Below are 23,885 nucleotides of genomic sequence, written 5' to 3' on the forward strand. Positions count from 1 at the left end.
TATCACTATCAATAACACAATGCAGAGATATTTACCCGGAAATAGATTCAATATGTCTTCTAAAGTTCCCTATGGATTCCATATACCATTTTTCAACAATTTTATTTCATGAACTATATAATTTGAAAGTCAAACAATGTGAGCTCCACCTTGCTATTGCCTAGCCTGCTTTTCAGTGCTTCTAGCTTTAAGTTTTCAATTCAATAACCAAAAAGATATTACTTGTTCTGACATAAAGTCAAGGTATTTCATTCATTTTCCTATGAACTTATCGACTCCACTTTCACTCTGCTTGCCTTCTTGGTTTGCCAGTTCATTTCTAAGTGATCAGAAATGACTCTGTGAGGACGCTGACCAAGTTCTTTGTTGAATTCATAGAAAATTTAAATTGATGTTCATATGTCGTTAACACAAGCATCTACTATTGAGTTACATACCCGTACTCAAAAAAGGTGAGTTATCTTTTCCGCTCACACTTTCTGGAGCTGTACATTCATACACCAGTGCACACTAGAAATTAATAGAAGAAAACATTAATCACATTTTAAAATAATCAAAATAAGAAAAGAAATTATTTTATTTTTGTTTGCAAATTCATCAGGCACTATACATTGTTTCAAGAGTTTTACGTGACTCATTTTTGTAACACTGATTCCAACCTTATTTTTAGTATAATACTTATCAAAATTATGATTAACTCATATTTATATATAATATATTTGGATTATCTAATTATAAAGTATTATAAACTAAAGTATAAACTTACTCAGGAAATAACTACAAAGTAAAGAATTATCTCCAAAGCACAAAAGATACGGTCTTAGTAAAGTAAGCCTTGCTTAAAAACCTAAGAATTTCTATTCCTTTCACCTTGACTAATTTCAGCAAATCATTGTCTGTATTTTAAGTAAAGACAACTTTAAAATACAACATAAGAATATTGAATGATCTAATTTATAAGACAAAAAGCTAGATCTTTTTCATTATCCAAACAATGCACATTCTTGCTTATAAAATAAGGTCCATTTAAAAATAACCTGATGTGCAGAACCAATGATTGAAAAAGTTCATGATCCCTGAAAACTAAAATTTCTCTGGCCAGAACGAGCAAAGAGGCACAGAGAACACAGTGATGGGCTCTTAGTGAGCGAACCAGGATGGATGAGAGTGCTCTGGACAATCCGTCTCCAAGCCTGTGCTCCCCGAAGCTTCTCATCAAACTGTAACTGAGACAAGAAACAAAATTCTTTTGCTCCCAGGTGGCCGGTAGCGACTAATATTCTCATGGGCACATCTAGTCTTTGTTTCTTTCTACTCCAGAAAAAGGTTGGAGGGAATAGGATGAATTTTCACAGCAATCATGCCAGCTATTCACAAACAAATATAAACAAAATACAGCAAATGAAATGCCTCGAATGTTCTTTGTTTGAGAGAGCGCAAGTGAAACTGTTATCCTCCTGTAAGTCTTGCAAAGCTCTGAACAGAAGAATCCCCAGGCTCAGACCGCCCTTCCCAGGAAGTTGCACCAGAATTGCTGGGCTCTATCTTATCTGTTCTAAAATATGTCCTTACCCCCATCCACCCCTTCTTTTTTTCCCCAGGGACTGGTCTCTTTGGAGAAGCTCAGACACTGTGTCTATTTTCCATAAAGAAATGCATGTGTTTCTTAAATATTTTTGAGGAAGAAGGCAGGTAATTTGAAGCACTGGTAAATAATATTTCCTGCATTCTCTCTACTGTTTATCCCTCAAATGAGACATTAATTACATCATTTAGTGAATTTGTACAGGTAAATAACACACAACATTTTCTGTACTGTGCTCTAACTTTACTGATTAGCTGAATTACTGTGAATACCTCTTAATATTTCATGTCTTCTAAATAATTTTTCTGATCAACTAGAAGTTGAACATTGTCCTCTTCTTTCAAAGCAGAGCTAATTTAGAAATGCACTCACTTTTCAAATCAATGGAGAAACGTGCACTGAAGTTTGGGCATACTTAAATTTCATTTCTCCTATTTCCAATGTGTCCTTTATTCATTTCAGTTTATATAAGGCTGTTAAAAATAATCTCCCATAAACACTATATTCATCATATCAATATTCTCCTCTATGGTGTATAATGGCTGTTTGCAGAAGAGTCAAATCTGGTAATGTCATACTGGTCTAGAAATTTTTTTCACAGTTTGTGCCTGACAGCCTTCTATGAAGTAATCAGATAAAGCTATGAGACATTCTTTTAAAAGAGGAGCCCTGTCAATGTAATGAAGCAGGATGATTTAGATTGAACCTTTTTTAACAAAATCTATAATTCACAGATCAGGCTACTCTTCTGAGATACTGCTTTCCTCCACAAAGGCAGATCTGACTCCTTGTAATCAAACATCACTTTAAGATTCATTCCTAATAAAAGGTCTGTATATGTCACAAAAAAGACATAGAGTTGGAACGTCCCCCTTGATTCAACTGGAAAGTAGAGGGTATTTCAACTTCGTATCATTTTTATTTTATAATTTTACTGTTCTCTCAAGATTAAATCCCTGGCACATAATCAGAAAGTACCCTCCAAAGTTGTTAACTAATATTAATTCATTCCTCACCAGGAACCAAAAAAATTACCAAATTACCATATTGATCTTAGTCTTCTACATTTGAGAATGTCAGTTTAGTAAGTTTCTGCTGTTCTAGTTTCCTAGCCTGTGGCATTTGTTATAGAATCCCAAACTGACCAGTGCAAGTAGGTATCACTCACTTATCTGTTTCCAATTTACATGATATGTGTGCTCCTTCTCAGAGCATCTAACTATAGTGCTAAGTTCTACTCCTTCCCTTCAAATCTGTACATATTAATTTCTTTCTCTCATCTCTCTCTCCCCTCTTCCTCTCTCTCTCCCTCTCTCTCTCCCTCTCCCTCTCCCTCTCTGTTTTCCTCTTCCTCTTCCTCTCCTTTCTGTGAGCATATGTGTGTATGTTGCATGTACTTGAGTGTGTAGGTGCACGCTCCAATGTGAATATATGTAGCGGGCAGAGCAGGACATTAGATATTTCCATCTATCACTTTCCACCATATTGTCACCATTTTGGTTAGGCTGACTGGCCAACAAGCTCCCAGGATTAGCCTCTCTCTGTCCCCCAATACAAGAGTTACAGGTGCACACAAATATGTCCAGGTTTTATGTGAGTGCTGAAGATTCAAATTCAGGTCATCAGACTTGTACACAAGTGCTCTTATCCACTGAGTTCTTATCCTGTCTTTAACCATTCAAAGCCACGTAGATTGTAGAGAGGCATGTTATTTTAGGGATAACTTTTATGTTAGGTATTTCATTTTATCTCACGTCAGCAAACTAAGAATTAAATCACCACAAAGGACAGACCATGTTTATGTACTTCATATGAATTTTGGGTGAGCAGTTCTATAGAAATGTTCATGCATGTTCTAAAAACATGTTGAATGATTTTAGATTTTGATTGCACTTTGAAAAGCATTGAGATAAACTTACTTTCATGCAACTCATAAATACTGTGCATGTTGAACCCTACCATATTCTTCAATCATAAATATTCTTAGGGACTTGCAAATGAATTTTAACAGTCACTTTATGAAGAGAAAAACTGTAAAAAGTCAAGGCTTTCTAAAAGGTCAGACAGGACTAATTTGATACCAACAAAGTTTGGTGAGTTTACAAATTCTGTTAACTCTGACTCACACAGCATGAGCTGAGACTACCAACCTCTATTTCTAAAATAGCTCAGTCTCACCATTTATTTTTTATTTTGTGTAATATTTGTCAGTTTAGGTCTTTTAATTTTTTTTTAGAATTTCCTACATGAGTACTGTATTTACATCATTTCTATCCCTTTCTCTCTCCACTCCAACTCCTTGCATGATCCTGAACTTCTCAATTTCTTTTCTTCTTGTTACACACACACACACACACACACACACACACACACACACACACGCACATCAATAAAATGATTTTGTTAAGTGGTGCTTGTGTATACAAGTTTAGGTACTGACTTATTGGGTTTGGATAACCTTAGGGAGCTCACCCCTGGAGAAACTGATATCCCTCACTCAGCACCCACTGATTGCTTTTAGTTCTTCATTTAGAAGTGGAGCCCTGAGAAATTTCCCCCATCCGTACTGTATGGCTGCTAGGGCTGTCATGATGCAGGTCTCGTTTAAGCAGTCAGATTGTGGAGATGTCATCGGTGCAGCTTCCCTGTCATGTGTAGAATATACTGCCTAGCAGTGTGGATTCTGGTTCCCTGACTCTGACAATCCACCCCTTCCCCTTCCTGGTCCAGAAACTATTTGGGAGTTTGGTGGGGCACATCCTAGGTGTCAAGTTCCTCACTTCTAAAAAAGAATATCTATCAGTTTATACTGCCTTGTCTTACTAATTGCCCGGACACGAGGACAGGTAAGTTGTTAGGTAAGCTCAGAGGGAGCCCCAACAGACACAACATTCCTCAGTTTGCAATTCCTCATCATAGCAATGGCCTGGTGTGTGCAGTCTAGGGGCCAGTGAGCTGTGAAGGGGTGCAAAGGCACCCTGGGATGGCCTCTGCATCATGGGAAGCAGCTCTGCTTTGAAATGGGAAGTGTTTCCTCTGCTGCTTCTTCTGCTGCTGCCCTGGTACATTGCTACAGGACCAGGCAAGGTTAGCTGTCTGTTTAGTAATTGGTGCCCTGTTTAGCATCCAAATTGTTGTTCTTCATCTTACAGCAAGAATGTGTGTAGTGGTAGGAAAGATGAGTTTTCTGTGTAACATTACATGGAGCATCTCTAGAATGGAAAGACTAAACCTCAGGCCACGAGTGCTGAATGCATAGACCCAAAGGATTTATTTAAAAATCTCATTATGGCCCCAATATTCACAGGCACCCATGGAATATTTTCATGAAATGTGATAATGCTCCAAGAGGACAGAGGGAGAACAGAAAAGATCTTAGCCTATTTGGGGAGGAGAATAATTTTTTTTGAAAGACAGTCTTACATTTTTTTTTTATAAATAAAACAATTTTGTAAATGCTAGGTAAGTATTATCTCCCAAGTAGATATTTCCCAATTCTCAAAAGTCAGCAAATTCATAATTAAGAAACAACAAATTAGAAAATAAACCACAACAGGTTTTATTCTTTAAAATGCTCACTTATGACAAAGTATAATTTATAATATAAAAACTATTTCCTAATAAAATTGTAGTCTAAAAATCATTTCCTATCAAACTACTGGAAGTTTTAAGCTTTCCCTATGTACCCCAATTGCTTTAATATAAGAGAAACTGTACTTATAAGAAAAATATTTAAGCTGATATTTACCTTTTTTTTATTCTTGTTGCTATACAGGGAATGAAGCAGACAAAGAAAGGTCTATACAGTTATTTCTGTGCTTTGGGCCTTTAACTTGGGCTTCAGAAACACTGCTTTATTCTTTGATGGCACTGAGCCTGCTTCAGACCTATGTCTCTACTTTATTATTTTTCCTGACTCTATTTCTGCAAGTTCATAAGAGTTCTTGTTAAAATGCCCTCCATCATATAAATATTAAATTAAAATTACACCTCTTTCCATAGATGTCTTGGGGAAGAAAGAGCAGGCTACTTTTGGTAATAGACTTCCCACAATCCTTCCTGTACCTCATGCAGGGATAATTTCAGCAGACTCCAAGAATGATCAATACTTCTGTTCCAACTAAGAGACACGTCAACATGGAAAGTGGCACAGAAGAGGAAGGTGTTTTGGAATGGCACATAGCTTTGCATAGTTACATGTAAACGGTGCTCTGGTTCAGAAGAGGAAATGCATATTCTGTACTTCAATTCCAGAGCTGATTTCTCATTTAGCTTTTGAATAATGAGATTTCAAAACCTATAGGTTGTTGGCAAAGAGGCTCTGGCAAAGCTTACCATTTCTGATTTGGTTTGTGCAATGAGCTGTCTGAGATCCTACCTTTTGTCCCTGCACATCTGTTGTGATGTGATCTGTGTCCCCATCCTCAATCTCCCCCATCTTCAGGACTCTGACTTCTATGGTGCCGACCACTCTGCCACCATCTGAGGTTCTGCAACCAGAAATCATTGAAATGCATGGTAAGTATTGCCTTTCTTAGAACACATTCAGAGCACGTTAATATCTGAAAATCATAAATTCTTATTTATTTTAGGCAGATCTGCTTAACACATAGCAAATCATCTGTGTTGGATTCATGAATTCATGAGGTAGGTTCATGGACTGTCTCGTGCATGAACCTCCCAAAAGGCTCCCAGGAGCATCTTCAGGGAAAGGACAATATGCAATAGATGAGCACCCTATTTACAAACATTGAATCTCTTCAACAGCATAAACTGTTGCTCTTTTATCCCAACTGCATTAGATAGGGTTCATGTCTATTACAGAAGCACTGCTGAATAAAATAGAGAAGAAATACCTTATGTATTCTAATATGGCTGGGCTGATGGCTACAAAATCTGACTTCATATCTATTCCCTAATATGTTTCCTTAAGAGAGAAAGTGAAGAAGATTCTGTCAAGCAAATGCAAGTGAAGATGAGTAAAAGCAGAGCAAGTGAATTTGTCTAGTAGAACCTCATACTCTAGATAAAGAAGCCAGGATGATAAAGCATAGGATGACTTTCCCAAGGACAAAACAGCAACACTAGGTTTCCATCCTCTTCAAGTTTATTGGTCATGGGATAACTCTTGATTATTTTATTAGTAATACTTTCATCATCATAATTTTCGTCATCATTAAAATATTATGGTTAGCAATAACAAAGAAGGCTAAAGATAAAATTAACAAACCATCAAGCTTGAACATTTTCTATTTCCTTTTTCTAGGTACAAAAATCCACAGAATAAATGGTTTTAATATACCATATGTTCTGGTTTGATTTTCTGGTTTTGTGATAAAATTCCACAAGCAAAGCAACTTGGGAAGGAAAGAGTTGGTTTGGCTCACAATTTATAGTTCATCATCAAGGAAATCGGGGACGGTGCTCAGGTCAGGAACCTGGGCCAGAAACTGAAGTGGAGACCATGGAGGAACACTGCTTACTGACTTCTCTCCCTGGCTAGCTCAGCTATGTTTCTCATACATCTGAGGTCCACCTACAGAGGCTGACACCACACACCTCGGGCTGGGCTCTCCTACATCAATTAGCAATCAAGAAATTGCCCCACAGACTTGCCCACAGGCCAAACTGATGGAGGAAATTCCTCAATTGACATTATCTCTTCCCAGGTATGTCTAGGTTTGTGTCAAGTTGACAAAAACTAAACAGTAGTCCATGGAAACAACAACACCAGGATATATAATATGTTTCCCTTCAGTTTTGTGAAAACAGGATTGTTCCACTCCACAGATCTGACATGTTGTAACTTCTGTCTAAGCCGATGGGCTCAGTATCACGTTAGACCCTTAATGTTCTATATTAGTATGTTCTTTTCTGAAATGTGTTTTAACTTTAATCTGAATACCAATGGTATGCTTATTTTAATGAACTTCTTCTAAATACCCCTGTTTTAAGAGGTGTCAGAAAAGAGATAAGAAAATTAAATAGTTGCTCTAATACTAATTAAATAATAAAATAAATAAAATTCAAATGATACACAATTATGTTACAAGAACATAGTGATGATTTTTTTCTAATAAAATAATTTGTACAAACTAAAATCTATGATATTTATATAATTACTGTCAGGGTGCAATAAAAGAAATATTCTGCACATAGTAAAAGAAGTGTGATTTATTATTAAGTAGTAAACTAAAATTTCTTGCTGAAATATGAAACAAATACATCTCAATAATTTTAAAACCAGTAGGAATTATAACAACTCAATTTTTAAAAAATAATATATGGGCTGGAGAGATGGCTCAGTGGTTAAAAACACTGGTTGTTCTTGTAGAAGCCCCGGATTCAAATCCCAGCACCCACATGGTGGCTAACAATTGCCCGGAACTCCAGTCCCAGGGGATTCAACAGCCTCTTCTGACTCCTGCGGGCATTGCACAACATGGGTGCACTTATCTACATGCAGGCAATATCCTCATACACATAAAATAAAAATAATAAATAAAAGATATTTTTAAATAGCGTATATAAAATAGTATGATCTGTGATACAGTATAAAATCAAATTATCTCTAATTATGAGATGTTTTAAATAATTAATTATATCATATTCTGCTTAAATAGAGCATAACATGTCACAAGACACAAGGTAGCATCTCTCTGAATAATTCTTCAATACCTGTAGTTAAAGGGTTTAATCTGGATCCTAATTAGTACTATGAATCACTGTTTTCTAGAAATGTACATTATTTTCCTCCCTGGAATTGATTTTTCATTGTATCTGTATAAAATACACTGAAGAAATTTGGGACTAGGAATTGAGAAACCGTACGAATTGAGAAACTCCAGGTCTTCTTAGAACTCATCTATGAATTAGCTACTTGGGCAAATACATGTCAATTCATTTCTCTAGATTCAATTTAATTTAGCGAAAAATAGAGTGTGTTTTTAACAGCTACTACATAGTAAAAGCATTCTAAATTCCACATGCTAATCACGTCTCTGGCACATCATTAGCCAGTTTAGATCACTATGAATGTGAGAAAAATCTCAGTCATGACTTATCTTTTCCTCCTTACAACTTATCCACATTTTCTACCAAATAAACAAATGCCTAAAAAGATTGAACAACAAATTGATAGAACTAAACACAGAAGCAATCTGTTTATTTCCTGGTAATTCAAGTGGCAATATAATGAGGCAGAAGTAGTAAATATCCCAGTATACATGCAAAGGTAAAAGCATACCATTTCATATAGTACGCTGATGGGTCATTACCATTGCTGAAAGCATAAGCCAAGAAAGAGACGGATGGTTCATACCCACCACAGCATTTCTATCACATCAAGCTCTTCTTTCCATCATCAAAGAGACTTAATATTTTACTATGCCAGCAAGATATGGAAGGAAAAGGGGAAATTTCAGCAGTAGAAATCCATATACTCTTCTCATCTGGACTTTCAGAGATACATAATGCATTAGTGATTGAGGATCTTAAAAATCTGACTTTACAATAACTCCCCTAATGCGTCCCACTATAATATTCAATCTCAGATGCTGAAAAATACATATATATTAGAAGGTAAAAAGAAAATGCAAAACAGTCTTTGAACATAGGAAAATTTAATCTAAGATGCTTTCCCATTTATTTGCCATCCTTAACAGATTAAAAAGAAAAGGAAAAGAACAACAAATGTAAATAACCCTTCTCTTCTGGAAATGCCACAGAGATGCAAACCAACAAACGACTGTAAATACGCTGGGGAAGCTGTCATTAGCACTGTCAGCCTTTGTGAATATCAAGCAGAGTTGGTGTCATATACAAGCATTCCCAGCTATGAGACATGCCTTGCTTGCATTAAGCCATCCAGACATGTACTAGGAAATGAAAAACTCTCCCTGACAGGAAAATAAACAAAGGCCATATGTAAACAGACTGAGTGGGTGAAGTAAATGATCTTTCTGATGCTGGGAAATATGCGTTTAGATTTACCTAGGATGAATGGAAGTGAGAAATCTATGTAACTGTAGATAACAAAAGCATGTGTATTTTGTATCCTGACGTTTATGAATATCAGAAACCATAAGACTCTTCAAACTAGTGGTCAATTAACAGTCTTCAGGAGGCCTCAGTATTAATAGCATATACTCTAAGGTTTCTACTCTTGGATTTTTGCTCAGTTTTTATAACCTTGCCCCCAGAAATCCCATGGGATTTAACTCTCCTGTTGTGAAAATATGCCATAATAGAACATTCCCAGCTCGGCCCCCAATTTCCCCATCTACATCTCCAAATCCCTTTTCTCCTGATCTCATTATTCTACATTTTAATAATTCTAACACAAACTTCTCATGCCTTCAAATCCAATCTTATTCATGTCAAAATTCTAAAACCCAAACCACAAATACTCCATCCCTTCCTTAAGGCTGTCTTCATCCTCTAATCAGCACTAAGCTTTAATGTTTCTTCCTACCGGATATCTCTATGTGAGCCCTTCCCAGTAACAACTTTCCAAGAAGCTTCCTCGCTTCTCCTACATTCTACATGAAGAACCCACATCCTCTTCTTTGGTATCCTCTTAAAGCTCACCCATCCCAGATTCTTTGCCTTAAAACTTTTTTGTTGTTGTTGTTATTTTATCTTGTCTCTCTTATTAAAAGTCTTTAGGTATTTCCCAACCCAACTGTCCTAATTACTTTCTATTGCTGTGATAAAAACACTGACCAAAAGCAAGTTGGAGAGGAAAGGGTTTATTTGGCTTACAATCCTGATCACAGTTCATCAGCAAGGGAAGCCAGGGCAGGAACCTGGAGGGAGGAACTGAAGTGCAGATCATGGAGGAATGCAGCTGACTGGCTTGCTCCCCCTGGCTTATTCAGCTACTTCTGTTATATAAGCCAGGCCCACCTGCCCAGGGATGGCAGCACCAACAATGGACTAAGACCTCCCATGTGATTCCACGATCAAGAAAATGCCCCACAGATATGTCCACAGGCCAATCCAATAGAAGAAATTCCCCAATTGAGGATCCCTCGTCCCAAGTGTGTACAGTTAACAACTGAAGCGCTCTAATACACCAACCTGTAGCAGCTGAACAACATAGCCTGTCTATCAAAGCCTTATAGCAGCATCTGTCATAGTTTATGGACAACTTTGCATTTTAATTCAAATTGACCTGCCTTATCATATATCACTAAGTAACTGTTTATTTTTAAATTTTATTTCATTTTATATGTGGGTATATGTAAATGTATATGTGTTCACCATATGCATGAAGGTGCCCTTGGAGGCCATAAGAGGATGATGGGTCTCCTAGAACTGAAGTTACAGGCAGCTTAAGCCATCTGATGTGAGTGCTGGAAACTGAGCCCCACTCCTTCGCAAGAGTAGCAAGTGCTGCTAACTGCTGGCCCATCTTTGTAGTCCTGTTTTCCTGTTCGTTTGTTTTTGAGAATGGGTCTCATGTATCCTAACCTAGACTTAGGCCCACTGTGTAGCCAAAGATGACTTTAAATTTCTGATCCTCCTGCTTCTACCTCACAAATGCTGTGTTTACCCATTATGCCACCATGCATACAGTTGTATGTCCAGGATCAAACCTAGTGCTTATTCATGATGGGCAAACATTCCACCAACTGAGATACATTGACAGACCCATAATCTCTAGAGCATAGTTTGGTGGAAATTACAGTGAACTGTGAGTGGCAAAACTCTTGGCTACTACAAAGGCTTTTTGTACAATAAACAGCTAATGTGGTTGTGAACCGGTAACTTAGCTTTAATGAAGATCTCCCAGCTATAAAACATTCTGATTTATGTTGTCAAAATCAGAAGATCTTGGGAGTAAATATAACTATGCTTTATTATACAGTAGTGTTATTATTTATTTACTATTATAATGTTATATACTATGGGCCACAAAAAGAAAAAAACAAACAAACACATCTACTCTTCAGACTCACCGCTTACAGAGTTGCTTCTCATTGCCAAGAGTAGTGCTGTCCAGATGTGAGAAATTCCACAGATTAAACAAGCAAAAGAAAAACTTATTCTTCCCTCAATTATATTAAAATTTTTCTTGGTGGTAGTCAACAGCTCTCTAATTGGACTTAAGGCCCACTCAATAGGAGGGAATCCATGCATGGTACTGTAAACAGCCAAGTACACAAGACTGAAGAGGTCATAGACCACAGAGAAACCTACTTCTGTCACTTTCCTAGACCAGCATAATTTCTTACCATCTTCTAAATACATAACTTTATCTTTGCAGACAAGCTAATTCTAACTACTAAAAAGAAGCTTCTTTTTGCAACAAATGTTCCAAAACTGGTTCCAAAACTGGTCAAAATACAGGGACTAAGTGACTGTGAGGTGCCCAGCCCGAAATGACATACCTACAGTGCAACCTGTACACCTAAGGCTCAGGAAACATCACCGAAGAGGGGAACAAAGAGTGCAAGGGCCAGAGAGCCATGACTGGGACGTGACGCCAACGAAATCTGCATGGTACAGTAATTTACCAAGATCTGCATGATGACAAAACCAGTTGACGTGCCAACATGGGTGGGGGAAATTTCACGGGTTCACACCTCAGAATGAAGAGCTATAGGCAATTAATGAATGCCTAGGGAGGGAGAATTAGTTTTCTCCAGAGACAACTATCTGAGAGGTCATCCAATCCCAAGTGGGCAGCCCTGAGCACAGGCACACATGAGCACAGCTAAATAAATGTATGTATATATATATATGCAACAATAATAAAGACGAGGACAAGAAATTGAGAGGGAGTTGGAGGGGTAGAAACAATGCAAATACAATTCTCAGGTATGAAATTCTCAAAAAATAAAATATAGCCAGGCATGGTGGGCTATGTCTTTCTTTAATCCCAGGACTTGGGAGGCAGAGGCAGATGGATCACTGTGAGAAGGAAGCCAGCCTGGTCTGTGTAGCCAGTTCCAGGCCACCAGGGGCTAGAGGGAGACCTTGTCTCAAAAGTATTAATTACCAAAATAAACTAAGTGAATAAAATTAGTTTTATTTAGAAATTTGTTTCAATGATGTGTAGAATATTAGTGATCTCCTTGAATTAAGAGAAATCTTACCAGCAAGGTGAGAAAACTAGGTTGACTTCTTAGAAGTGTCTTTGTCAGGAATTTGAAGCAACTGAAGTTACATTTATGTCAACATGGCATTATAATCAGCACTTTGGATTTTGGTTGCAGTTAAGTGGCAAGGCTATACATACTCCACTACCACACACTGAGCTACTGAGTATAGATAGAATCCATGGATGCAACAATAATAAAGACGAGGACAAGAAATTGAGAGGGAGTTGGAGGGGTAGAAACAATGCAAATACAATTCTCAGGTATGAAATTCTCAAAAAATAAAATATAGCCAGGCATGGTGGGCTATGTCTTTCTTTAATCCCAGGACTTGGGAGGCAGAGGCAGATGGATCACTGTGAGAAGGAAGCCAGCCTGGTCTGTGTAGCCAGTTCCAGGCCACCAGGGGCTAGAGGGAGACCTTGTCTCAAAAGTATTAATTACCAAAATAAACTAAGTGAATAAAATTAGTTTTATTTAGAAATTTGTTTCAATGATGTGTAGAATATTAGTGATCTCCTTGAATTAAGAGAAATCTTACCAGCAAGGTGAGAAAACTAGGTTGACTTCTTAGAAGTGTCTTTGTCAGGAATTTGAAGCAACTGAAGTTACATTTATGTCAACATGGCATTATAATCAGCACTTTGGATTTTGGTTGCAGTTAAGTGGCAAGGCTATACATACTCCACTACCACACACTGAGCTACTGAGTATAGATAGAATCCATGGATCAACCGAAGTATTTGAGGACTTTTAAATTAAACAGCAAGCACATGAGGGAAGGTCAATCTCAATTATTACTGAGCCAGTATCAGAGTTTACCATTTTACCCTTGACCTAGACTGAATACAGCCCCAGCCTTGGAGATGATCCTTAGTGTATACAAAGTCCAAACCTGTAGTGTTTGATTAAGTTATGAGACAGGACTCCTGACACTTCAAAAATGAAAGGAAATATCTCTCTCTTTTTTCCTTTTCTTCTCTCTCATGCTTCAGGCACATGTAATCCTGTTGTATAATGGTATAGCATCAATAAAAGTGGATGAAAGCACGGTTCACAGGTTGCTGTGAGAATCCACGTGTGCCTATAAAGTTATGATAGAGGAAGGGTTTCTTCTCTAGCTGAAGATTTGATCTCAATGGTGTGAGACGAATGCTCTTTATATTTATGGCTCTCTATTCTCCTGTCATGTGGTGAGAGAGAGAGAGAGAGAGAGAGAGAGAGAGAGAGAGAGAAAGGAACTGCACATCAGAGAGTACAAATCCAACACAAGCTTCTAAAAGGAGAAGCAACGGGGAAGCCACAGGAGGGGAACAGGATCAGAGCGGTTATGCTGAAAAAGCAGCTGAGGAAAAGGACCGGGTTTCCTATGTGTGTATTGTATTTGCATTCTTTCCATCCTTCCCAGTTCCCCTTCAACTCTTACCACGTCCCTCCTCCGCTTCTCAGTTTCTTGTCTTCTTCGATTAATTAGTATTTATAATCACACACACACACACACACACACACACACACACACACAATGAGTCCATATAGTGATGCTTGGGTTAACTCTCTGAAAGACATTATTTAAGAATGAAAGGACAAGTCATTGTATAAAAACTATTTCCTTGGGGCTGGAGAGATGGCTCAGCAGTTAAGAGCACTGACTGCTCTTGCAAAGGTCCCAGGTTTGATTCCCAGCACCGACATGGTGGCTGTGAACCATCCTTAACTCCAGTTCCAGGAGAATCCGACACCTTCTTCTGACCTCCGCGGCATTGCACAACATGGGTACACTCACATACTTGCAGGCAATACACTCATACACATAAAATAAAAATAATTTAAAAAATTAAAAATATTTCCTTATTGCATGTCTGACAAAGAAACTGAATAAAAAAATATATTAAAAGTTCTTGAAACTCCACAGTAATAAAACAAGACAACAATCTAAAGAATCAATGGGCAAAACACTTGAAAACACATGCATCGAAAAGAGCACTAAGGATGTCCAAAGGCACAGGAATAGATGATATACAGCATGGGTAATTCTGTGTTAGTGAAAGGCACAGCCACTGTGATGTGCTAACTTGACACCTTACACGGCTAGCATGGCTGCACACTGACTGAATCCCTCCTACATTGCTAGCTTGGAAAATAGCTGATCCATTTCTTAGTAGGTTGAACTCTTACTATTTAACCTAGCAACCACAAGTCTAGATTGTTATTCTGAAGAAATGAAAGCTTAGGATCACATTAAAAAGCAAGCACAAAATTTCAAGAGCCTTGTTCATTATCACCAAACCCTGAAAACAATCCAATACGATTTAATAAAAACTGTGGTATAGCTATGCAATGGAATGCTACTCATCAGTCAAGAGAAACTCCTTATATACATAACAACTTGTATTAATTTCAAAGGGAATAGACTGAATGATAAAGCTTGTCTCAAACGCTTATGTATGAATTGATTTCAATTGTTCAACTTCTATCTCCAAAACAAAAACGGCTACTATAAGGGACAATATACCTATTGGTTGCCAGAGGTCGCTTTGGGTGGACATCTGAGCTAAAGAAATAGCAGGAGGAAGTTTCTTTGTTGTTACAGGACAGTTTCATATTCTGATTCTGGTATTGTTTTGACAATTTAGAAACAACTCATAGAATTCAATAATAAGACTATAATAATAATTATAACAATAATTATCATGTTTATTAGCTTATGAGATTGAATTAATGAGAAAGTACACAGTAGTAGTCACTTGGTAATAAAGTAATAACAAGCAAAACAACAGTTTCGTTTGGGAATGTAAAAAGTTTATCTTAAAATGTCTTTCCTTCCACTTCAACCCAAACCTAATTTCTAACATTTACTAAGGATTCCAAGGTCAAAGCATAGCTTTTGTCTCATATGCCATGCTTTTAAAGTAGCTGAGGACTTTAGAAATTCCATATGAAAACATGAAATTTAAAAAAAAATTTTACAAGAATTGCTCATCCAAGGTCTTGCAATGAGTTTACCACATTGGTGGTGAACCAGGATCAAGGTAAAATCAGCTGGTCAACTAACTACTGCCAAAAAGCACTCATACTCTGACTTACAGTAAAGAAAGCATTGTTAATATTTTTGCTTTGTTTTATTATGCTTTTTGATTTACATTTTTAATTTGAAAAAGTGTAAGGGAAAGATTGGTAGGAAAAGAGGGTTACACATATTGGAAGAGACACATGAAAGAGGAAGAAGGGGCTGGAGAGATGGCTCAGTGGTTAAAGACAACTGGCTGCCCTTGCAGAGGACCTGGGCTCAATTCCCAGCCCCACATGGTGGTTAACCACCAGCAGTAAGTCCAGTTCCTGGGTTCTGTGACACCCTCCTCTGATCTCTAGGGACATTGGACAACGCAGGTGCACTTACATGCATGCATGAAATACACTCATACACATAAAATAATAAATATGTAAAAAAGAAAGAGGAAGGAAATAGTATCAAAAACAGAATTGCAAAAGTTTAGCATGGTGGCACACACTTTTACTCCCAGCACTTGTGAGGCAAAGGTAGAGAAATCTCTGGGAGATTGAGGTCAGACTAGTCTACAGAGTTCCAGCCCTGCTGGGGCTATAGGGATACCCTCTCTCAAACAAAGCAAAACAAAATAAATATAGAATTATATAAGGTTATTGTGTAAGTAGATAAACAAACCTGATTAAAAGACTTAAAAAAAGGGGGCCATTGAGATGACTCAGCAGGTAAGCTGAGCCTGCTAAGCCTGATGTCCTGAATTTGTTCCCCAGAACTCACACTGTAGAAGCAGAAAACCAACTCCTACAAGTTCCCCTCTGATGTCCACATGAGGGTTGTGACAGGTGTGTGCACTCACACATATACACACACACTCACAAAACTTATGTGCATGAGAGTCAAATGTCACAAAACTCATCAAAATTTTCTTCAACATTGAAAAAAAGCCATAGATAGAAATCACAGGGAATTGGAGTGTTCAGTTATTAAATATGATGAGCAGATATATTTAACATTAAGAATTTGATTTTGAGGATTCCGAATTACTTTTTTTTCCTTTGGTTTATTGAGACAGGGTCTCCCTGTAGCTCAAACTGGCCTGGATCTCACAGAAATCTGCCTACCTCTGCCTCCAGAGTGTTGGGATTAAAGGAATGCGCCAACATATCCAAATTGAGTTACTTTCTTAATCAGACTGTTTTGTGTTTTATGTCAGGAAGGAAGGGTAGGCAGGAGTACAAGAGATATTCACACAAATGCTAGGACTGAAAGGTCAAAATTGCACATAATCTTAAAGTATAATGTATTTCAAAGCTGTACAGTCAGAAATGCAATGAGTTTTAAATTATAGGAGACATGTCCTCTGAAACTAAACAATTCTCATGGCCTATATTCTTGCACTTAATTGAGTCTTCTGTGACTCAATTTAAATCATCTTACAGGTTTTAAAATGGTATTTCTTATACTCTAATTTACAGAAGTTTCCAACAAAAATATTTCCTAAAGCATAGAAAAATTAACAGAAATTATTCATTGACTTATAAATGCTTATTAAGTACCTGCTACTTATTATCATTTTCATTTGTAAAGATGGAAAAGAGAAAAGAACAAAAATTCCTGTTCTTATGGAAATTCCATTCTAGAGGTAAACAGTTAAGCTATATATCAAATAATCAGCTCCTTGGAGAAAATGTAATCCGTGTAGATGTTGAGGCTGATACTTCATCATCAGTGGTGGGTAAAGGTCTCCTTAATAAAACGGGATTTACAAAACACCTAACAGAAGAAGAGAGTGAAACATACATCTTCCTGAAGTTAGAGCTTTCTAGGAAGCAGATGGTACAAAGGCCTATGTGTGAAACACTGATGTTTTCAAAGAACTGCAAAGCCACCAGCTGGGGAAGAAAGGACTACACGTCTAAGAGTTGTCCTAGTTTCATTTCTGTTGCTCTGATAAAATAACCCGACCAAAAGTAGCATAAAGGAGAAAGGGTTTATTTGCCTTACAATTCCAGGTTACAGGTCATCATTATGGGAAATGCCAGAGGCAGGGGCCCAAGAAAGCTGCTCCCACCATAGCCAGTCAAGAGCAGTGAGAAAGAATGCACCCATTCTTCCTCTCTGCTTGCCAGGCAGGGTTCATCCTAGGAAACCGTGCTGTCCACAGTGAGCTGGGTTTTCTTACATCAGTTAATAATCAAGACAGTCTCCCACAGACATGACCACAGGCTACCCTGATCAAGATAACTCCTCATTAAACTCATTAAGATTCTCTTCCCAGGTATGTCCAGCTTGTGTCAAGTTGACAGTAAAAACAAGCACATTTTTCTATCAAGTATCAGTGAGGGTGATCCTCAGCTTTAAGTCTAACTTCAAGTTAGCCCAGGACTCTCGCCACGGAAATTCACAGTATAGTGGTTTGCTTTTCCAAAAGTAGTAGGGAGACTCCCTGACCTGTTTTCTAGGACAGTAACTTATACATGGTACCCTGCTCACCAATATTTAACTGCAAGAAGAACTATTCCATCACTGAAAGAAAAGCTGAGCTGGTGAAGAATGTGGCTCTGCCATCATTGTAGCAGGCTATACACACACGGAAGAGAAAGGCAGCATACAAAGCATGTACTCTGGGGACAAGGAGCTTTGGGAATTTTCTAGCATCTTGCCTTCTACTAACCAGGGTGAGTGAGTCTAAACACTAGAGCTTTACAGGCCAGTATAAGAACCCTATGTTTTTCTTCAAGTAAACTACAAAAATCAATAGAACATTTTGAATTGTTACAGTTTGAAGTAAACTTAGGTTGCAAGTTCAAAAATGACATGTAGTTGGGGAGATAGAAGAGTATGAAGATGAGATGGATTAAAATCTAGTTTTAATTTGAAGAGAGAAATAATAAGGTCCTGTGATTGGAAGAATGGAGAGAATAAGAAAAGGTGAAATCAGGCCTCGGCAAGAGGAAGAGTTACAGCATCTTGAGATAGAGAATTAGTTTGAAACTCATATTCAGACTTTGGTTATCAGTAGGTGGTTGGACATGAGAGTCAAGGGTTCAAGGGACTGACCACCATTCCTTACTAGAGAAGAGGTTGGTTTTTGACAGGAAGTAAGAGTTCATCTGTAACGACAGGAAGTCTGGAAGGTAAGATGGTCAATGCAGTATAGGACTTGTCAAATTTCTCTTCTCACTGAAACAGAAACTGGTTAAGTGGCTTCAGAAAGAGGAAGAAGAGATACGTTTTTGAGATTTTAGAGATACTAATATTAGAATTTAAATCCAAGGACTGGAGGAAGAGCTCAGTAGTTGGATGTATATATAGCATGCACAAGCCTTGGAGTTTAATCTCAGCAAAAAGAGAAATCAAGACTATTAAAAGCTTTGAAACTACAGAGAAGAAGATGGCTGAAGAGTTAAAAATAAATAGTTACTGGGGCTGGGGAGATGGCTCACTGGTTAAGAACACTGACTGTTCTTGCAGAAGACACGGGTTTGAATCCCAGTACCTACATGGCACCTAACAACTGTCTGTAACTCCTGTTTCAGGGGATCGAACAGCCTCTTCTGTCCTCTGCAGGCATTACACAACACGGGTGTACTTACCTACATGCAGGCATAACACTCATACACATGAAATTTAAAAAAAAATAATAAAATATTTAAAATAAAACTTTAAAAATAAAGAAGTTATATACTAAAAACATAACAAACACTGGATTCAGGTGGTATGAATTAACAATATTCTCTATATTGTCATTTGTTCATCTGTCATCTATTCAAATGTTTCATAATAACATAGAAAATGGAGAGCAAAATAATAATAATAATAATAATAAAAATAAATAAATAAATAAATAAATAAATAGTTCCTATACTAAATTAAAGAATAAGAGACATTAACATTTGGAAGTCGAGCAAAGGAGCAATCAGGAGCTGCCAGCAAAAAGAGTCAAAATGCAGTAATCATAAGAGGAAAAAACAAAAGTCTGATATTCCAGATCCCAACTTAGGAATATGTTTTAAAGAGTAACTGATCTACTCTGTAGATACTCCAGTCAGGGGAAAGGTTAGAATTATCCACTGGGTTTAGCAACATGAGGCCAGTACTGATCATGCCACAGCTGTTCTGATAAAGTGACCATGATTAAAGTCCAGGGGGATGTTTTATTTTTTTAAATATTTTATTTATTATTTTTATGTGTTTGTTTATATTGCCTGCATGTAGGTAAGAGCACCCATGTCGTGCACTGCCCGCAGAGGACAGAAGAGGATGTCGGATCCCAGGGGGATGTTTTAAAAGCGTCTTGGAGGAGGTGGGAAGGATCTACTTTGAAGAGGAGCAGGGTGACGGAGCCTGAGTAGAAGGAATCATGCGAGAATGGGTAGCGTTTTTATGCTGATGTCTAGCCAGTAGCAGTTTCTGATGCATGAGTGAAAAGAAATTTGGAACAGAGTTCTTGCATAAACAAGACAGAAGTCCTATCTAAAATATTAATGGAGCTGTCTTTAGACAGAAAGAGGGAGATAATCTTAAGAGGGAGGCAGGCAGAGTGAAAGAGATTCGGTTGGTAAATACACTGTGGGAAACTGTCAGATCCTTTTTCTCAGTAACAGAAACCAGATAACTGAGAAAGAACAGGAGAGAAATTTCAGAGGTTTTAGGAATGAGGTGACATAAAACACTGGTCCCACAGGGCTGGAGAGATGGCTCAGCGGTTAGGAACACTGGTTGTTCTTGCAGAAGACACGGGTTCGAATCCCAGCACCCACATGGCAGCTAACAACTGTTCTTAACTCCAGGCTCAGGGAATCCGAAGGCCTCCTCTGACCTCTGCAGGCATTGCATGACAGGGGTGCACTTACCTACATGTGGGCAATACATGCATACGCATAAAATAAAAATAATAAAAATAATTTTTAAAAAACAGTGGTCCAGATGGTAGGAAAGTGAACGAAGTAGGGAAAATATAGTCATACTACACTGTTACTGACTGACCTGTGAAATTAGGATACATGTACCCAAATATGTAAATATGTACATCAAATCTTACCTGCCTTCTCAGGTGCAGGGATGCAACTTTGAGGGAGGAGAACTAAACAATGGTTTTAATTACACTGTTTAAACAAAATTTATAGCCTACAGTTTTTAATTGATTAATTGTACTATATTTTGCTCAATGAGAAAGAGGGGATTAGGAGTTGAAAGTATGTATGGGGAAATTTGGGGAAAACGGACCATGGAAGCTCATCAGTACAGAGAGGAGATACTGAGAGCACTGGCTGAAAGAGAGTGAGAAGCACAATGAATCCGCAATTAGAGAGCTTCTACGTGGAAATTTCTGGACAGCTGGGAAAACAGTGTACTTAAAGTAGAGACCCTGGAGGGATGGGATTAGTGATGCCATCTGGTAAATACCTAGAAGGTAACCTTAAGAATGGGTTGCTGAGGTAGGGTAGAAAAAAAACCCTGAGAATTTAACGACAAAGGTCACCTATGTGGTTATTGGTCAAAAAAGTTGGAGAGGAGTCATACTGGAGTGTCACTGTGTTATCAATTAAAAGTCCCACAAATTGGAGGCTAACAGGTGAAGGTCATCTTAGAAAGGTGGAGAATCAGGTACTTTGAAACAAAGAGCTTCAATCCAGAGGTTCTAGAAGATGCATATCCTACACTATGGTTGAAGAATAAAAGGTGGCTGGGGAGAGAGCTGGAAGGGGTTTGAGTGCGGACTTGGATATCAGAGTAGGACTGGAAAGCAGAAGCTATCAGGACCAGAGTCAGGACAAAGGGGAAAGGATAAGTGGATGAAGGATGTCCAGGGAGGCTGGGAGTTCCACGCAGTGGCAACTCAACAGACAATGAGTGTCAACTGAAGCCAAAATAAATGTGTTCAGTTTAACCAGGCAAAGTAGTTAAGGCAGGCAAGGGTGGACTAATGGAAGAATACTATAAAAGCCCAGAAGGATGCATTTTCTGATTCTTACTTGCTCTGCTATTTTTGTCTAAACTCTGCAATATTAAACCATCTGATGAAATATCCTGGAAGTCAAAATGTGGCTGATTTCACACCTGCAACAGTGTACATACAATGACAAAGATTTGTGCAGAAATTCTGCTATGGTTGTTAAACTGAAAAAAAGCATATACTGTTTTTGTTTGTACGAATGAAATTTGGAGGTGGGCAAAAACAAATCAGTTGTCTTATAGCAGTTTCCCAAAAATACAGCCAGGAACACTGTCCACTTCTCTCAGTCACTCTCTTAGAGACAGTGTTTCAGATTTTTGATTGTAGCAGGACCCATCTACCAGCAAATCAAGGATACTTAGGCCATTTATAAGAATTCATATAAGGAAAAGAGTAAGGTTCGGTATTTGCTAGACAAATTCTAACAGGAGGAAAGGATATATAAACTTCAAAAGTCATTGGATTAAAATTTTCAATCCCAAAGATATTATTATCTAACCACTTGTAAATCTGAGATATTTATAGGAACTGTGCTCCTGTCAAAAAGATTACTTGTTTTAACTAACCCTGGATTTCGCCTCTTGTTTTCTGTTTTCCTTGGGTAGATCCCTAAGAACCCTGAACATCAGAGTTGACCACAATCTGTGAATGTTTAGAGGTGAGTCTCACCTTTGATCTTCTACAGTCCATTTTATAGAAAGTGAGTTTTCAGCAGTGCTGATGGTTATCTAAGAACAGTAGGAATCAGAAGACCACCTTTATTTTAAATTTATTTCTGAAGGCCAAAACATAAAGTACTAGCAAACTATTTGCTGATTTATCAACAAACATTTTTATTTAAATATTTTATTTAAAGTGTTCACAGAAACTATAAGTAATTTGGCTTAGTTCTCAGCAGCCTGACCTTGAACTCTAAGGAAATTTTCCTTCTGCAAAATTGTTGATCATTCCTCTGAGCAAGACTTGTTTGTGGGTGCATTCATCTCTTCTTTTTGTTTTCTTCCTTGTGTTTCTTCTCATAGCCTGAATTGCCTTTAGAGCAACAGGAGCTTCCTTAGATGTCTCCTCTGCTAGGTTATGTTGTTCTTCATGTGTTGCAAGAATAGCCTCTTATAAGCATCTTCGTCTTCTTCCATTGGATTATGCATCGAATCTACAATGTTCTGATGTGTTTCAAAATTGCTTCTACAGTGAATTCTCGACTTTCTGAATGTGAGCAGGGACTCATTCATTACCAAAGGCATGCAAGCTTCCATCCATAACTCCCTTCAGAATCTGCTAAATACTTTGTCTCCACAATATTTCTGAAGAGCTGTATTCATCTACAAAATGTCCTCATACCATGTTTTGGTAATTTACAGGAGTGAGCTGCATAGATTGTCAGGGGGTCCCATGTTAAGATTAATCCTCATTGTCAATTTGACTGGGTTCAGAATATCTTTGGAAATGTACCTTTAGGTGTGTCTATGAGGGAGTTCCCAAAAAGTTTTAAATGAAGAGGGAAGACTACCCTGCTTATGCAGGGCATCACCCTATGAGTTGTGGTTGTGGACTGAATAAAAAGGAGAGCACCCGAATGCCAGCCTTCATTTCTCTGTGCTCCTGACTGTGGACACAATGTGCACAGCTGCCTAGCAATCATGCAGCTGTGCATTCCCCGTGTGATGGAATGGACTCTCCAACTGTGAACCACAATGAACCCTTCCTTAGGCTGTGCCTTTCATCAGCTTTTCTGTTACAGCACACACACACACACACACACACACACACACACACACACACACGCCCTTTTATGTAGTAATGAGCAACCTGTGACTCAAAAAAAACATGATGTATATGGATTTGTATGTGATTTTATCCAGAATTACTGCTCATCCTCTAATGTAGACACTTGTTTTAACTCTTGCCTTCACTGCTATCTTTTGAAGAAGTCTGTATTTTTGACAACTTCAATGACCTCATTCTATAGAAGAGAATACTACATCTGTAGCTTGAATAAATAGGCTGACTGTTACACTTTGAGTTTTACAAGTAAAAAGAAAAGATATTTGATGTAAGAGGAGGTCCTGAATTCCATTCAAAGAGCTCTAGCAGAATCTAGAAACATTTGTTTCAGTCTAGTGAAGCTGCCATTTACAAAACACTACTAACTTGGGAGCTCAAAAAAATTAACTTCCTTTCATTTCCTCAAAATTTTGGTGGTTAGAAGTCTGAGATCAGGTACCAGGGTGT

The 23,885-nt window shown here is 37.9% G+C and overlaps 1 protein-coding gene across 1 annotated transcript in view; it reads right to left on the bottom strand.

The window, feature by feature from the left end:
* Inpp4b (inositol polyphosphate-4-phosphatase type II B) overlaps nucleotides 1–23,885 on the bottom strand; it is a 939,536-nt gene that overhangs the window by 238,347 nt on the left and 677,304 nt on the right. Inside the window, exons 10-11 of the mRNA XM_008843442.3 lie at nucleotides 5,964–6,075; nucleotides 438–510 (exon numbers count right to left, since the gene is read on the bottom strand). Coding sequence (XP_008841664.1) covers nucleotides 438–510; nucleotides 5,964–6,075 — 185 coding nt within the window. The remainder of the gene's footprint in view (nucleotides 1–437; nucleotides 511–5,963; nucleotides 6,076–23,885) is intronic.

The sequence above is a fragment of the Nannospalax galili genome, unplaced genomic scaffold (assembly GCF_000622305.1).
Source record: "Nannospalax galili isolate Female #2095 unplaced genomic scaffold, S.galili_v1.0 scaffold359, whole genome shotgun sequence".
Lineage (NCBI taxonomy): Eukaryota > Metazoa > Chordata > Mammalia > Rodentia > Spalacidae > Nannospalax > Nannospalax galili.